We start from the raw sequence: 16,179 nt of genomic DNA, 5'->3' as shown, positions 1-16,179 counted from the left end.
TAAGGTGTGCCTAATCCAGGCTATAGTCTTTGCAATTGCTTGCTATGCATGAGAGAGCTGGACAATGACTAGGGATGATAGAAAAAAAAATTGATGCCTTTGAGCTGTGGTGCAAAGAAGAGTATTGAATCGTGGACTTCTAGGAGAACAAACAGGTTCATCCTAGAGAGGGTGAAGCCAGGCTGCTCTTTGGAGACAAGGATTCTGAAGCTTCATTGACATAATTTTGACATGTTGCAAGGAGGGACCAGACCTTGGAGAGGGATGTCATGCTTGGAGCATGCAGGGATAGTGCAAGACAGGAAGACCTTTGAGGAGATGGCTTGAACCAGTGACTGGGGTAATGGGGGTAGGTGTGTCAGAGACAATAAAGTTGGTGATTACTGAGAAGCAATGATGTCAGTTTGAAGACTAAGGTGTACCTGATTCAGGTCATGGTCTTTTCAATTACTTTCTATGCATTTGAAAGCTGGACAATGAATAAGGATGACAACAGAGAAACCCAACTTTGAGTTGTGGTGCTGGAGAAGAGTACTGAATATTCCATGGGCTGTCAAAAGAATGAATACATATGTCTTAAAGAAGGTGCTATAGAGTGCTTGCTTCTTGGATGCAAGGATGGTAAAGCTTCATCTCACATACTTTGGACGTATTGTTAGAAGAGAGTATTTCTTGGAAAGAGACATCATGCTAGGAAAGCGGGAAGGTTAGCAAAGGAGAGGAAGACCTTCAGCGAGATAAATTAACACTATAACTTCAATAATGGGCACAAGTATGTCAGAGGTGATGAGGGTGGTGTCAGATAGAACAAGGTTCATATCTGTTATTCATAGGATCGCTATGAGTCATGATTGACTTGAACATTTAACAACCACACAGCCATCCTGAAGGAATTAAGTTTGAATCCAACAGCTGCTCCTTGTGAGAAAGAGGAGCAATCTTCTCCCAAGTAATTTATTGCCTCTGAAAACCCACTTGAGGGTAAGTTATGAGTCTGTCCCAACTAACAGAACATAACAACAGCAGTAAAAACAGCATTGAACATTAGGACCTTCTCAAGAGATTAGATAGGAATCTTGTGGTTGGCCTTCTGGGGTACTGTCAAGAATACAGAATACAACTGTTATTTAGGTTTTCCTAGACTGTAGTCTTTACAGGGGCAGAGTGCCACATTGTAGGGAATAATACATTTCTATTGGTACAGAATGACACAGCTTAGGTCACTTAATTTGTAGTGTTTATGTTGATTGGGAATAAAATGATTCGGAAAAGAAGGGTGAAATAGTTAGGCAACTAGAAGAATGTAATCAGTGTCTTTGAATTGTGCACAGAGAAATGGTTTAAATGGTTCGTGTTTTGTTGTGTAAATTTTCAATGGCAAAAATAACAAGATAAATAATAGTATTAACATTCCAATGAGATAACATTTCACCCTTGCAAAAATAGCCCTGATTAAAAAAGCTTAAAAACCCTGGCAAGAGATTTATTGGGAAACAGGAAAGTCATACAGGTGAGCTCTGGTGGCCTAGTGGCAAGAAGCTACACTGCAATCCCAGAGGTGTGTGGTTCAAATCCACCAGATGCTTTGCTGGAGAAGGAGGAACAATCTCCTCCTATACCAGTCAAATCTGATTTGACGTTACACACACACACACAAAAAAAATAATAAAAATAAAATTAATAAAAAAAGTCATACAACCACTATGAAAACAGGTAAAGAAATATGTTATGATACATTTAGGTATATACCCTAAAGATAAAATAAACATGAACAGATGTGTGTGCACTCCTCTGTTACAGCATTATTCACTATAGCAAAACGATTAAAACAACGTATTTGTCCATCAGCAGATAAGTGAGTAAAGAAAATGAGCTACAAAGTGCAATGAGATATAATTCTACCCATAAAACACACACACACACACACACACACACACACACACACACACACACACCTCCTCAGTGATTCCTCAAAATGTAACATGGATGATGTTTAATTGAGTGAAATAAGCAAATTACAAAATAACAGTTATTGCATGATTTCACATTTATCAGAAAACAAGAATGCATACAGGTATCTATAGTTATACAAGCTCTGGTGGCCTAGAGGTAAGAAATTGTGGTGCAATTATGAAGGCACTTGGTTGGAATCCACAAGCTGCCCCATGAGAGAAAGATGAGTGGTTTCCTCTCATGTGATTTACTGTCTCTGAAAACCTTCTTGGAGGGCCAGCTATGAGTCAGTTCAAACTCGAAGGCACACAACAACAACATATATTAATATCAATAAAAATTGTTATCTGCTTATAAAATATTTATGTCTACAAAAGGAGCTCTGATATCCTAGTGGGTTTTCAAGCAAAAGGCATGAAATTAAAACCGACCAGCTGCTCTGAGGGAGAAAGATGCACTATCTCCTCCTGTGAGATGAACTGCCTCTGAAAATTCCCATGAGCTAGTTATTATGTGCCATGGAGTCCTGACCCACTCATAGTTGACTCTTCAGTGGGTTTTCGGAGACAGTAGATTGAACAGAAAGAGATTGCCCATCCTCCTTTGCCTTCGGAACTGCAATGCAAATTGTTGCCAGTAGGCCACCTTTATTTATTATATAGTATAACATATGGAAGTTGCTGGCTGACTGGTGGGATGGGCTGGCATCTCTATAGGGCAGCTCAACTTTGGTGGCACTCAAGGCAAGGGAAGTTTCTGGAGTCCTTTCTGCTGTGTGTTATTGCTCTTTTTTGCCCTTCAAAAGTGGGTGGGTGGCCCAGAGCCTTAAACTAAGTGACCAGTTGGCCTAGTGGACTAAAAGCGATGTTACCAAACCACTGGCGGGTGACTCTAATCTGCCCTAAGGCCTGTCTTTTAATTGTTTTTGGTGAAACATTCTTCTAGGTTGTATAGCCCTGGTGTGGCCACTTGCCATACAGACGTAACTTGTGGTTGCTGTGAAGCTGAACTCTGTGACACTGATGTGTCAAATGCGCTAATGGTTACCCATGGAGGACAGTGTTGGGTGGCGTTCCCCGGTTGAAACAAGCTTGGAAGCAGGAGTGGCATCCACTTCTGTAAATAGCTTGCCTCGGGAAGCCCTATGAACTTGGAGAAAGGATGAAATTCACACAAGTGTCCAAGACTTTCATTCATAGGGTCACTATGAGTCATCTACAACTCGACGGCACTTAACAACACAACAACAACAACAACATGTGTAATACTTTTACAGATTCTATTATATACTTACAATCTTTATGTGTGTGCATACACTTACCATTTACCCAGAGAGGATGAAAGTGTGTTTCCTTAACATAAAAATATTAATCTTGACAGAAACAGCGATCATTTTGCTGCCACTTTTTAATTAGGGAGTTGTTGATGAAAGAAACCTTTGACCAATCTGGAGGGAAGTTTAATTGAAAAGCAAGTGTGACCAATAGCAGTAATGTTAAACGCTGTCTCTTCAGAAGTATTGATTACTCTTTCTGCTGCAGATCCTTTCAAATTGACTGGGAGGCTCCAGGAAAGCCAAATGGCATCATTCTTGGATATACTATCTTACGAAGAGCATGGCGTTCATGCCCAAAAACCACGCAGTTAACTAAAGACCACGGAGTCTGCAAGGCAGTGAAATGTCAAAAACCTGAGGATATCTGTGGACACACATGCTATTCTCCTGAATCTAAGGTAAATCTTTTACATTAATCAGTAATACATGCTTTTTCACTAAACACCACAGGTAAAAAAAGAAAAAAAAATCACTTGCTCCTTAAACCATTTATCATAGTGAATACTAAATACTAACTAATGGTAGTAAAGACTAAATACCATTTAGTCTATCGAGAATTCGTGGAGAAGAGAGGTATAAGAAAATCCTGTCACCCCCACCCTCAGGAGGGGTTTTAGTCTTTTCATTTTTTCTATCTTCCCAGAAAGTATTGTTTTATTGCAATGATAAGGAACTTCCTAGATTTGCCTCCGATTGAATGACTTTAATTTTCTCTACAACAAAGTCATTCACCTGCAGGTGGGTGTTTGCTTATATGGCACTGATGAGTAACTGTGGACAGAATCTTTTGTAGTTGGTTAGAAATATCTTTATAGTACGGTTATTTGCAGATTAATGTTATTATTAGTTGCAGTTTAGGAATCTAATCAATAATACACCCCGACAGAAGAGTTTGTAAATGACATTTATTGAAAAGCGATGCAGGAAATCCTTACTGGAAGTTAAGAATTACTATAATGAAATAATGTTCCTATTTGTCAACAACAACATCATCCATTCAATGACGCTACCATAAATTCACAAGCTTCACTATGAAAAAACAGTTATTAATGTATATTACTGAAACAATATATAGCAAAACACAAATCAAATTATTATGACTGACATAAGTTTATTTGTAGTTATCTACCTATCTAGGTTTTTTGGAAGCAAGAGTGGCATCTACTTCCTAAACAACATGCTTCCAGAAACTCTATGAGTTTTGATAAATGTAGATAGTTATAGAAAAGCTTCAGGTCTTTTGCTCATAGGCTTGCTATGAGTTATGCTTGACTTGAAGACAATCAACAACAACAACAACAACAATCTATAACTTATATGTACATATATATTATACATATGCTCCAAATTGTGATTGTGTCTAGTGTTTATGCAATTTTAGATTTTAAATGCACTGTCTGATCATCAGATTTTACGAATTAAAACTCACTTTCTAAGGAAAAAATACTGCTATAAGTTTTCTTATTAAAAATATTCTCCAAGAGAAATTTATACAAATAGGAAAAGGATTAGGCAGTATATAAATTTTTAGTTCTTTTTGTTCTTTGGCAGCTTGATTATGTTGTGGTGTTTTGTTTCTTACTTTCTTTAATCTTATTTTGGTTTGCATACAAAATTTGTATACAAAATTGGGTTTCCTTCACATACATTGTGTTTCACATTTCCTTCCTTCACATTGGGTTTCATATGTTCATGCCAGTATACTGAGTTTTGTAAAACTAATCACTATTGATCTATGCCCACCGTCACCCTGACTTTTCAGATCTCCACTAGATCTATCCTAATTTCTTTAGGCCTTCCCTCCGTCCACCAAATTCTGTGACCTGGTCATTTTGCTCCCTTCTTATTCTCAACCCCCTTACTTCCTACCCCTTCCTCTTCTAAACTTTTATGCACATCTTACTAGCTATCCTTCTATTTTATACACTAATGGCCCTATGGAATATCTATCCTTATGAAACTGAATTAGTTCACACAACATAAGGCCCTCTAGACTCTCCCATATAATATAGTTTGGGATTTTTGTGTTTTGGTTGGTTGTTTGTTGGTTTGTTGTTTGTTTTTTTTTTAACGGTCAGATAGTATTTTTCAAAATTGTTCCTGAGTGCTGCATAGTATTCCATCCTGTGAATGTACAGTAATTTCTTGATCCATTCATTTGTTGATAGATATTTGGGCTGTTTTCATATTCTTGTTATTGTGAATAATGCTGCTGTGAAGATTGATGTACAAATATCGATTTGTGCCTCAGTTCTATTTTCCTCAGGATATGTTCCTAGCAGTAGAATCGCAGAGTCATATGCAATTTCTATTTTCAGCTTTTGAGACAATACTAAACTACCTTTCAAAGTAGTTCCTAACAACAATGTGTGAGAGTTCCAAGCTCTCCACACCTTCTCCAACATATATTGCCTAACATCCTGTTGGAATTCATAACATGTATACAAGAATGGTTCTGCATAAGAAGAAAAGCAATGTAACTCATCACATTAAAAAAAGAACATGAATCACATGCTCCTATCCGTTGATGCAGAAAAGGTCATTGACAAAACTCCAGTAGCTCTTTCTGAATAAAACACTCAAGAAAATAGAATAGAAGGGAATTTCCCAGATACAGTGAAAAGTATCTTGTATAGACACCAAGAACTAACATCATTCTTAATGGAGAAAGACTACGGGAATACCCTTTGTCAGAAGAGATCAGACTAGAATGCTCACTTTCAACACTCCTGTTCAATATTGTATTGAAAGTATTTACTAGGACCATACAACAAAAGATGGAAATAAGAGGTAACCAGATTGATTAAAAGGTAGTAATACTGTGGCTATATACAAATGATATGATAGTGCCCATCAACAAATGAATGGCTAGAGAAGCTGTGGTATATTCACACAATGTTCTATTTACACACAGAATTGAAAAACAGTGAACTCGTAAAACATTATACAACATGGGTGAGCACTGAAAACATTATGCTGAGTGAAATAACTCAGCCACAAAAGGACAAATACTGCCCATCAATGCTCTAGGTCTGATATAAGGATGTGAAAGGAGAAAGGGAAAGGAAAAAAAAAATAGATACACTACGTTGGAACAGATGAGGGGGAGAACCATAGGAGAGGAATGAATGTATGATTAAACATTAGATGTATGACACAATATGGAGCAAAAGATGCATTGAAAAGTGGACTAGAGGTAGGGAGGAGAAGTAGAGAGAGGGAAATGTGTAACAGTGAATGAATGAAAACTCAACCTTTGTATAAACTTCTGTTACAATCAGAATAAAAATTTTAAAAATAAAGAAATGTTATGTCTTTTTGTAATAAAATAAATGATAGTTTTGTATAAAATTCTCAAATCCATTGTTTTCCAGAAAAACAGTTTTTAGTCAATAAAAAAAAAAAAAAAGATAATGCAAGTCAGATTTTTTTAAATAAAAGAGGCATGATCACTATACACCAAAATGAAAAAGACATGGACTACCTTTTAAGAACAGTGAGTATACATTAAAATGAGGGAAATGGTTCTGGTGACCTACTGGTAAGAAGCTGTCCTGCAATCCCAATAGTATGTGGTTTGAATCCACCAGCTGTATTGCAGAAGAAGGATGAATTATCTCCTCCCATGTGATTTACTGCGCCTGAAAACCTGCTGGAGGGTCAGCTATGGGTTGATTCTGATTTGACAACAAACAATAACAACAAGAAGTACATCTTTAAATGAGAGAAATGAAATGAAATTGTAACTCTTTAGGAAACCAGCACATTTGAATATCATGTAATACAATATTTTTGGAAAGAAAATATCATATTCTCTAATCTTATACAGGACATGTGGTACATTGTTAACTCATTCAGGAATTGCTGTTAAGTCAGAATTGACTCGTATCTGACCCTTCATTGACCTTCTGAAGCATTAAATTGCACAGGAGGAGAAGAGATCACTATCTTTCTCCCTCATAGCTGCTTGTGGATTCTGCCCTAGAGAGGTGTGACCATTGGATTAGCAGCCCTACTCCCTACAGACTAGCCACCAGAGATTCCTTTGTGTTGTTAAGAGAGGAGAGTATTTGTAAATTAATGTTTGGGGTTAATATATATTCCCTGGGGTTTGAGATTAAAGGAACATAAAAAATAAACTTATTATGAGTCTAAAAACCTCCAGCCTAAATCATGACAAATGTTAAGTCAGTTTAAGGTTGGCCATTTCATCATTGTACCAGTCATCAAGATCAAATAAACATCAGGTCTGGAGGGCTTGTTAAAGCAATGGTTGTAGATACCAATCATTGGAACTTCTTATCTAGTAGGTTGATGGAACTACACCTTGAAAGCAGATTATAGAACTGTTTTGAAAACATCCAAAATTCCACTGCCAGTGATTTGATTCGGATTCACAGTGACCCTATTGCCCAGAAGGCTTTTTACTGAAGCCAACCGCTTCACATTTCTCCCACAGATTGTCTGGTGAGTTCCAACCATCAATCTTTTGGTTTATAGCTTACTTTTTTTTTTTTTTAGATGGATGGCCAAAGCCATTGTACCACTAAGATAGGGCTCTATTTGGAAATTAGAATGCAGGAGAAAAGACTTGAAAAAAAATAATTTTTTAATATCTTATTTACTAATGTTTGATCAACCTATTAACAAATTTGTGGTTTTTTTTTTTAATTTATGGCACAACTCTTGTGCCAGTTAAATTTCTAATGTCTGTTTAATTTTTTATTATAATAAGGGTCCCTTTTCAAAATTAACCATATACTTATCAGCTGAGTTTATTGAAATCTCCATTTATTTCATCTGAGAAGTTGAACTTACAGACTGAATTACCTTTTACACAAATAAAAGACTTTTTTTTTAAAAAAAAAAAAGTAAAATCTGAATTAGAAGATTAGAAGATGCTCAGTGTATGCAAAGAATCTCCTAGAGAAACATATGCTTGAAAATGTCCTCTTTGCTAATCTAAACCACAGTCGTTTAGAAGATTTCTATTTCCTCGGGCTGAGGCCAATGGACAATAGCATTGTTAATGAAAGAATAGAACTGAACCAGTATGATGACCTATATTTGAGGAATCAATCTAGGAAAAAAATAAAATAATTACAATTAGTTACTAGATAAGGATATTGTGTTATGTGCTGTCGAGTTGCCTGCAACTCATAGCAGCCCTATGTTCTTAAACCCTGCTCTATCCTGTGCCAATCTTATTGTCTCTGACACACCCTACCCCCTTTACCCAGTCACTGAATGAATCCATCTCATCAAAGGTCTTCCTGTCTTGCACTATCCCTCCACCCTCCCAAGCATGACATCCCTCTCCAAGGACTGGTCCCTCCTTGCAACATGTCCAAAGTATATCAGATGAAGCTTCAGAATTCTTGCCTCCAGGGAACAGCCTGGCTTCACCCTCTCTAGGACAAACCTGTTTGTTCTCCTAGCATTCCATGGTATATTCAACACTCTTCTCCAACACCACGGCTCAAAGGCATCAATTGATAAGCTGTTGTTGTTCTTGTTATGTGCTGTCCAGTCACCTGCACAATGTACAATATTGTACAATGTTCACTCTGTACAACAGCTCTAAACCCTGCTCTATCCTGTGCCAATCTTATTGTCTCTGACACATGTACCCCCATTACCCCAATCACTAACAATCCATCTCATCTAGGATCTTCCTCTCCTGTGCTGTCCTTCGGCTCTCACAAGAATGACGAATCCTTGTCTTCAAGGAGCAACCTGGTTTCACCCTCTCCAGGAAAAACTTGTTTATTCTCAAGTCAGTCCATGGTATAGTCAATACTCTTCTCCAGCATCACAGCTCAAAGACATCAACTCTCCTTCTATCATCCCTAGTAACTGTCCAGCTCTCTGATGCATATCATGTGATTGCAAAGACCATGGCCTGTATCAGGCACACTTTAGTCTCCAGACTGACATCGTGGATCTTCAGTACTTTGGAGAGGTTTCTGACAGCAAACTTCCCCAATACAATTCATCTTTTAATTTTCTGGCTGCTGGTACCAAGCGTGTTGATTGTAGAGCCAAGCAAACTAAAGCTATTAAAAATCTCAATCTTTTCACCACCCATCATGATGCTGCCAATCAGCCCAGTGGTGTGGATCTTTTTTTTTTCTTGGTGTTCAGCTTCAATCCATATTGAAAGCTGTAGTCCTTGACCTTCTGCGGCAAGAGCCTCAGGTCCTCCAGTTTGAGCAACCAGGGTTGTGTCATCTGCATAATGCAGATTGTTGAGTCTACCGCCAATCCTGATGCCACATTTTTCCTCATAGAGCCCAATCCTCCCAGATAATCTGTTCCACATATAGATTGAAAGGACATGGAGATATGACACATCCTTGGCACACACCCTTCCCAGTTTTAAATCATGCAGTATTTCCTTGCTTTGTGCTGACGACTGCCAAGTATAGGTTTTGTGTAACCACAATCAAGTTTTCTGGGATTTCCATTCTTCTCAGAGTTAGCCACAGTTTATTGATCTACACAGTCAAATGCCCTTAAATAACCAATGAAACACAGTCAGACATTCCTCTGGTACTCTCTGCTTTCAGCCAATAACCATCTGACATTAGCTATAATATCACTAGTACCGTGACCTCTTCTAAACCCAGCCGGCACTTCAGGCAATTCTCTGTTGATGTGCTGTTCCAGTCACTTTTGGATAATTTTCATCAGAATCTTGCTTGCATGTGTTATCAATGATATTGTTCAAAAGTTATCGCACTCTGTCAGATCACCTTTCTGTGAATGGGAACAAATATAGATCTCTTCCAGTCAGTTGGCCAAGTGGTTGTCCTCCAGATTTCTTGGCACAACTCGGTGAGCACATCTGTGGGCTGCATCTGTTTGTTGAAATATGTCAAATGGTAAGCCATCAATTACTAGGACCTTGTTTTTTGCAATTCTTTCAGAGCAGCTTGAACAAGCTAGCTAAAAGAAAAACCAGTTACATATGTTTAGAGACAATAAAATCAAGAGACCAAACCAGTTGCCATTAAATCAACTTCTACTCATAAGGACACAAATATCAGAATAGAACTGTGTTGCATAGGCTTTTTAATGGCTATTCTTTTAGAATAATAGCCTCAGGTCTTTCTTTGAAGCTTAACATGTTTACCATTTGATCCAACCAGGATTATCTATGAGAAACATAGATAATCAATGTGAGTAAGACCACACAATAGCAAAACTTTGTGTTTGTCTCTTTGCTGTGAAGTTGAAACCAAGGAATAGCTGACACTCCAGTGGATTTTCAGAGGCTCTTAATCCTACCAGGGAAGATTGCCTATCTTTCTCCTGAGGAGCAGCTGGTGAATGAATTCAAATCACCCACTTCAGCATTAGCAACACAATTCCTATTGAACTCGGTTTTGGATTAGCTTTATAAAACAAGAAGAAAACCCTTGTTATTTACCAGAAATGTAAGAATTACTAACATTCTTAGATCTCAAATAAATTTGCAGAGTGTTTTACCAGCTGTTTAGAATTGTTTGTCTAACTCCAAAGAATTCAGAAATTTGCTTTTCATCTGCAATTTAACAATAAAAAGCAGAATCATCCAATTTATGCTTAGAACTAAGCTAATTTTGAATCTTTGTTGCTAATAACTAAACACTTTTAAAAAACATTATCACAGTAGAGTAAATATTACAGTAGGTTAAACTCTACTGCAAGAGTGGCATCCATTTCCTAAGCAGCATACCTCTGGAAACTCTGGGAACTTGGATAAATGGTGATGGTTGTGGAAGGGCTTCAGGCCTTTTGTTCATGGGGTCACTATGAGTTGTGCTTGACTCGACAGCAATCAGCAACAGCAAATACTACCCAAGGAACCACAGAGAACTTAAAATTTAGGACATTTCTTCAGCTCTTTGATTTTTGGGTAGCTCTGTAAATGAATGCAAGACAAAGCTCGTTTCCCTTTTGAAGACTCACATATCCCACATTCTCCTGCTTGGGTGTTGAATTTGGTTCAAATGTTGGTGCAAGATAGAATTAGCTATGAATAAAAATGAAAACACATCTCAAAGCATGCTTGATTTTTGCCTGCCACAAGAAGCATCTTTCTAATTAGTGTAACTTATGCCAGGGAAAGGTTCTAAGACTACATTTCAGCAACTATACAGTGTTTGATTTGTCATATAAACATAGTGTCAGTCTCTCGAACCTCAAGTGAACATGCAAATAATTATTTGATTGTTCAAGCACATAATTTCTTCCACAGTTCCTGAAGAAAACACAGAGCTACAACAGCCTTTCAAAATTAATTTCCATATAAATTTCTTTTTTTTTTAAATGTGATGGCCTGTGCTTTGTATATATAAGCTGAGCTCTCTGGGAACTGCATTGCCTGAAGATTGAGTTCATAAATAAGTGAACATATAATTTATAAGGAAAATGAAATTTACTTAAGAAAAGTAAAAGATCAGTTAGAAACAGTGTTCCATCAGTGCAGTGTTGTCAAATTACATAATAAAAACATATATGAAAGACATTATTCATTTCCAATTCTAGGTCTTCTTTACACTACTAGGACTGATATTCAAAAGATAATTCATATTTATAGAGTATTATAATAGAATGTAAGGCATAGTGGAAAAGGAAAATAAGTTCTATTATATCAAATGGCATTGATAAAATTATAATGGTGTTGGAAAATATTTTTAAAGTGTATTTTTTTTTCATTAGTGTGCTACATTTGGTTTTTTTTAAATATTTTCTTTTATATTGGTTTCCACACCAAATTATTCATTGTATTTCACATTTTCCTTCATTCACATTGTATTTCATACAACTATTCCCATATATTGTTTTCCAAAATTAATCACCATTGAATTATGCCCACTAGTACCCTGTCTTTTCAGGTCCTTGCAGGATCCTTCCCATTTCCTTAATCCTCTCTTTCCACCTACCAAATTGTGCAACTTAGTAATTCCCCCTTATCCATACTCACTCCTCTGCTCCATTCCCTTCCTCCCTTGGGTTCCCATACACTTTTTACTAGTTATTCTATTTTTACAATAATGGTCTTATGCAATATTTGTCCTTATGAGACTGAGTTCGTTCACTCAGCATAATGCACTCCAGTCATTTGGTCTTCTAATAAGGCCTCATGAGAAAATCTTTATCTGATATATAATATGATAGAATAGTGCTCTTAATTAAACTAATACATCAAACCAATTTGTGACTTTCAGGTATGTTGCAATGGAGTTCTCTATGACCTCAAGCCTGGATACAGCTGCTGTGAAGAGAAGTATTTCCCATTTACTCTGAATTCAACGGGAGTTTGTTGTGGTGGCAGAATACGAGAGGCACAACCAAATCATGATTGCTGCTCTGGGTATTACACTAGAATTCTACCAGGTGAGGATCTTGTCCAGGTGGACTCCAAGGGTCATGGGAACCTGAATAGGTAAACACTTGGTTTATGTCAATTAACAATTTCACATACCTCCCATCAAAACTTGAGCCACTATTACGTAGCCATGGCTTGTTTAGATAGGTCTTCTCCCTGCTTTGCCAGATACAAGCAGCCCAGATAGTATAGTGTTTGAGTGCTCGCTGCTAAACAGAAAGTCCATGGTTCTGACAGTATTTACAGCCTTGAAAAGCCTATGAGGCAGTTCTAGTCTGTCCAAGAGGCCACTATGAGGTGGAATTAACTAAATACCAATGTGTTTGGTTGATGCAAGCAAAAAAAGAGTGGAACACAATGGACTTACATCTGTGTTAATGAGTTCTTTAACATACCTGAAGAGCTCAATTGTCCCTTTTGTTTTTTGCTTTCTTGTTTCATAAGGCTAAACGTTTTCACCATCAAATCTGTGATATTTTTAATGTTTCATTCTCTTAATCCCATGTGCGTGTCCTCCATGTCTATTTTCCACTAGGCATGCATTGCCTCTGGATGGAATGAACTCAGTTTATCTCACAATTCCTATCTACTGGCTGCATCCTGTAATTTCTCTAGGTTGATGAGAAGCAGGAGGAATCTATCCAAAAGAAACAATCAGAATCATTTCCTCTCTTTTTGTTTTATTATATTGATCAACAGAATTTCTCAACTCTCCCCAAATTACTACTGTACAAAAAATGTTCAGTCAGTGTATTTGAGAATGGTGATAACAAGATAACTGTGATGATAAAGCATTTATGAAAGTAAAAAATCTCTGACATTCTATTAAAAGACTTTATAGATTAAAATCCAAATAACAATCCCATTGCTGTCAAGCCAATTCTAACTCAAGTGGCCCTAAAAAGCAGGGCAAACTTCACCAGAGGCTTTTCTGTGCTATAATCTTTATGGAGGGCACTACCATGACTTTTGCCCGTAGAGTGCCTGGTGGGTTCAAACCACCAACTTGTAGGTTAATAACTAAGTAATTAAGCAATTTTGCACCAAGTATCATTCTACATGCCTAATATATTTTTCACAATTGAGAGACTACTATTGTACTGTCAATGTATAAATATTTCCTTGTTTATGAAGAAAGAAACAGATTGAGAGAGGGTCAGTAGCATGGCTAAATTTATATAGGTTAAAGGGTGGAAGTGCTAATCTAGGTTTTCTTCTCTAAGTCTAGCAGAAAACGAATATTAACATTTACAAGTTACATTAACATTATGATTTATTGTTTATAGTTAAACTCTGAAAAATATTCTATATCCTTTAAAATGGCACCTATCATTCTTTTACCTCTTAAAATATTTACCACCTACCTTCTTTAATCTTAACACAAAATATCATCTTTTAAACCCAAACTCAAAAGCTCCTTGCCATGGAGTTGGAGATGACTTATAATTGACCCTACAGTGGGTTCTTGAGAGACTGTACGTGGCACAAGAGAAGATTGATCATCTTTCTATTGAGCCAGTATTGTTGATGGTATTAGGTGCTATGGACTCACAGTGACCCTATGAACCACAGACCTGAACCCCATTCTGCCCTGTGCCATCCTTATAATTTCTGACACACTTGATTCCCTTGCTGCAGTACTGTTTCTTCCTCTCTTTCAAAGACCCCCTGTCTTTCAAAGCATGATGTCCCCTTCAAAAGAGTAACTCCTCCTAGCAACATACCCAAAGTTCGAGAGAGGAAGCTTCACTCTCTTTGCCTATAAGGATCCGTCTAGTTGCACTTTTTCCAAGACATTTCTGTTTGTTCTTTTGCCAGTCCATGGGATATTCAGTACCCTTTTCCATCATCACAACTCAAAATCACTGAGTCTTTTCCTATCATCCTTAGTCACTATCCAGCTCCTAGAGGCATATCAAGTGACTGAAAAGGCCATGACCTGGATCTGGAATATCTTACTCTTCAAATTGACATCATTGGTTCTCATTAATTTGGAGAGAAAGTTGACAATGAACTTTCTCAATGAAATATGTCTTCTGATCTTGAACTGCTAGTGAATTCAAACCAGAGGGATTTTATTTTTATGTTCAACTATGGGCATCACTGCAAGAGCTCCTTTTGCTTTCAAACTGAGAAGTGGAATGGGCACTACTTTTGTTTTATTTCAAAATAAAAGTCAACATTCCCCCTCAAAAAATTGTTAGCAAAAACATCCATGAACTAAACCATGGAAGCACAAAAAGAGTTAATTGAGAAGATACAAACGTTTTACAACTTTTCTTTAAAACAAGAATTTTAAAATGTTATGTAATATGTTGGCACATGCTCACTTGGCTCTGAAATGTTTTAAGTCTCCCACACTGTTGAACAAGCCCCACATTCAATAGCCTTTAAAGTAGTTCAGTTTTTACAGTTCTGGAATGCTTATTCTGTTGTTCAGAGAAAAGATAGACACTCTCTTGCAATAATCAGAGGGACTGTTTTGCTGCCATCATTAATCTCAGTGTAACTAAATGAAGAGCTTACATTGTGACCTCTCTCCTCAGTCAGTGATCTTTGTTAACTATTTTAACCACTGTTTACACCAGGAAAGAGCACATAGAGAGTGTGAGACATCTTGTATTGGAATGTAATTAAAGATGAAGGTAGAGATGACCATAGGCATCTTGATATTTATAAATGAGACAGAAATATTTGTAATTATATTTACTTCATTCTTTTCTTACTAATTCCTCTGTAGCACCTCATAACAAAGAGCAGCAGAGCAAAGACTCCTCATCACACAGGACTTTTTTTTATAAATATGCTAATGACCCTAAGCTAAATGTTAATGTGGGTCATTCTTTGAGAAGAATAACAATTAACTGCAGCTTTTAGAGAGAAAACATTTTCAAGCCTGGCCTGAAATAGATTCATTTTGAGAGGTTAATGAGAAGATGACTGGTCCTTGTACCTTATGTCCACTAGCCCTTTTTTTGGGTGGGAGGGGGAGGCACACTAGTGGTTAAACATTTGGCTGTTAACTAAAATTTGGTGGATTAAGCCCACCAGGCTCTTCAAAGATGTACTCAGCTTTAGGAAAGATTTCAACCTTGGAAACTAAAGGCCAGTGCTCCTCACTCCTATAAGGTGAGAATGAAATCAACAGAAATAGATTTGGGTTTGGTTTTTGGTTGAGGGGAAAAATTTTTTTAATTTCTCATTGATATTCTTCTTCTCACAGTCAGCCACAGCTTGTTGTGATCCACACAGTCAAAAGCCTTTGCATAGTCAATGAAGCACAGATAGACATTCTTCTGGTATTCTCTACTTTCTGTCAAGATCCATCTAACATTAGCTATAATATCCCTAGTGCCCCAACCTCTTCTAAATCCAGCCTGCACGTCTGGCAGTTCTCTGTTGACATTTTGTTCCAAATGTTTTTGGATAATTTTCAGCAGAATCTTGCTTGCATGTGATATCAATGATATTGTTCGATAATTTCCACACTCTGTTGGGTCACCTTTTTTTGGAA

At 37.1% G+C, this 16,179-nt stretch overlaps 1 protein-coding gene across 1 annotated transcript in view; it reads left to right on the top strand.

Moving 5' to 3' along the window:
- The window catches only part of USH2A (Usher syndrome 2A (autosomal recessive, mild)), a 1,454,174-nt gene that overhangs the window by 1,136,528 nt on the left and 301,467 nt on the right, over positions 1-16,179 (top strand). The window contains exons 48-49 of the mRNA XM_006890571.1: positions 3,495-3,687; positions 12,505-12,673. Of these exons, the coding sequence (XP_006890633.1) occupies positions 3,495-3,687; positions 12,505-12,673 (362 nt within the window). The remainder of the gene's footprint in view (positions 1-3,494; positions 3,688-12,504; positions 12,674-16,179) is intronic.

The sequence above is a fragment of the Elephantulus edwardii genome, unplaced genomic scaffold, assembly GCF_000299155.1.
Source record: "Elephantulus edwardii isolate Elephantulus edwardi_28Jun2011 unplaced genomic scaffold, EleEdw1.0 scaffold00090, whole genome shotgun sequence".
Taxonomy (NCBI): domain Eukaryota; kingdom Metazoa; phylum Chordata; class Mammalia; order Macroscelidea; family Macroscelididae; genus Elephantulus; species Elephantulus edwardii.
The sequence above is the reverse complement of the archived record's forward strand: the minus strand, read 5'-3'. Positions and strand labels throughout refer to the sequence as shown.